This window comes from Plasmodium cynomolgi, chromosome 7 (genome assembly GCF_000321355.1).
Source record: "Plasmodium cynomolgi strain B DNA, chromosome 7, whole genome shotgun sequence".
In the NCBI taxonomy this organism is placed as follows: domain Eukaryota; phylum Apicomplexa; class Aconoidasida; order Haemosporida; family Plasmodiidae; genus Plasmodium; species Plasmodium cynomolgi.
The window spans coordinates 697,839-699,046 of record NC_020400.1 but is presented as its reverse complement, the minus strand read 5'-3'; the positions used below and the strand labels follow the sequence as shown (position 1 = coordinate 699,046).

The window sequence follows — 1,208 nt, the reverse complement described above, 5'->3', positions numbered from 1 at the left end:
CATTCCCGCCGCGAAGTGTCAGCCACATTTGAACGTCACTTTTGTGCTTGTTCATTTTCATTTACGTGTGGTTGGCTTTCCTGCAGGCCGGTTTTTTCCTCCCGCGTGTCGGCATGCAGGCGGGGCGGACGAAGCGAAGCCACTTCTCACCCACGAGGGGGGTGCCTAGATAGGGATGTCAATTTTTCTTCATCCGAAACGTCGACGATCCTCTCCTGAATATCGTCACAGTCATACTCAATGGCCTCAACATACGTGTCAAACAGAGAGTACTCCGAGTAAATGGAGCTGAAGCGAAACCCGTTAGCTCCATCGATAATTTTTAGCAACTTAAGCACGCTATATTTGTCTTGTATATCTAAAAGGGCAAAGTTTATTATGTTGTAATCCTCTACCGTTTCGCATATGTACTCATTTAGCTTCAAATACTTGTTAGAAAATCTCCTGTAATTTTTCTTTACATTCTTTATGTTACCTGTGTTTATTTCATTTTGTATGACCTGTTTGATGTTGTGCTGGGTGCAGTGATTTGGATCATTTAAGGAGGTGCTTGGGGAGTCTCCCATGTCGGATTCGGACGAGGGCTCATTCTGGTAGCGCGCATACAACATGAGCTGCTCCAAATTCTGTGCTTCGACGTAGTAACTCAGAGGGAAATTTAAATCATCTCGAAAATATTTTAACAAATCAATTTTGGAGAAAACATTCACATGGGGTAATTCCAAGTGAATCTGACTGCATAAGGATAACAGTAGTGCACTAACATATTTATAGTTGTCGGAGCATAGAGTGCTATCAACAATGTGCACCGAAGTTAGTCTACAATTTATCTTGGTCATTTTTTCAACAATCTTTCTCAATGCATCATTATGTGTATACAGTTCCACTTGCCCGGGGGTATCAATAAGTAGGTAGTGATCCTTGTGTTTATTTAGTTTCTCCTCAAGCCAATCAAAATTCATTAGCAGGTATTCCATGCAATATATGAGAGTGCCATTGGGTCCTAACCCTAAGTCGCAAAAGACTTTTTTTATATCTACAAGCTCACTAATATTGACGTCTGCTTTGTACACGTCATTCTCCACAAAGGGGTCCAGGTTGATGAGCACCAACTTTCTGTTTATCTGCTTCAGTATGTGTTCCACTCCTGCCACGTACGTGGACTTCCCGGACCCCGGTGGACCGATGATCAGCTGCCCGAACCACAT

The 1,208-nt window shown here is 42.8% G+C and overlaps 1 protein-coding gene across 1 annotated transcript; it reads right to left on the bottom strand.

The window, feature by feature from the left end:
- Window positions 1-146: 146 nt before the first annotated feature.
- PCYB_072530 (hypothetical protein) lies at window positions 147-1,208 on the bottom strand (the record flags this gene model as incomplete). Its single annotated transcript, XM_004221650.1, has 2 exons — window positions 147-735; window positions 1,009-1,208. 2 exons carry the CDS (start codon window positions 1,206-1,208, stop codon window positions 147-149), a joined length of 789 nt encoding a protein of 262 aa, XP_004221698.1.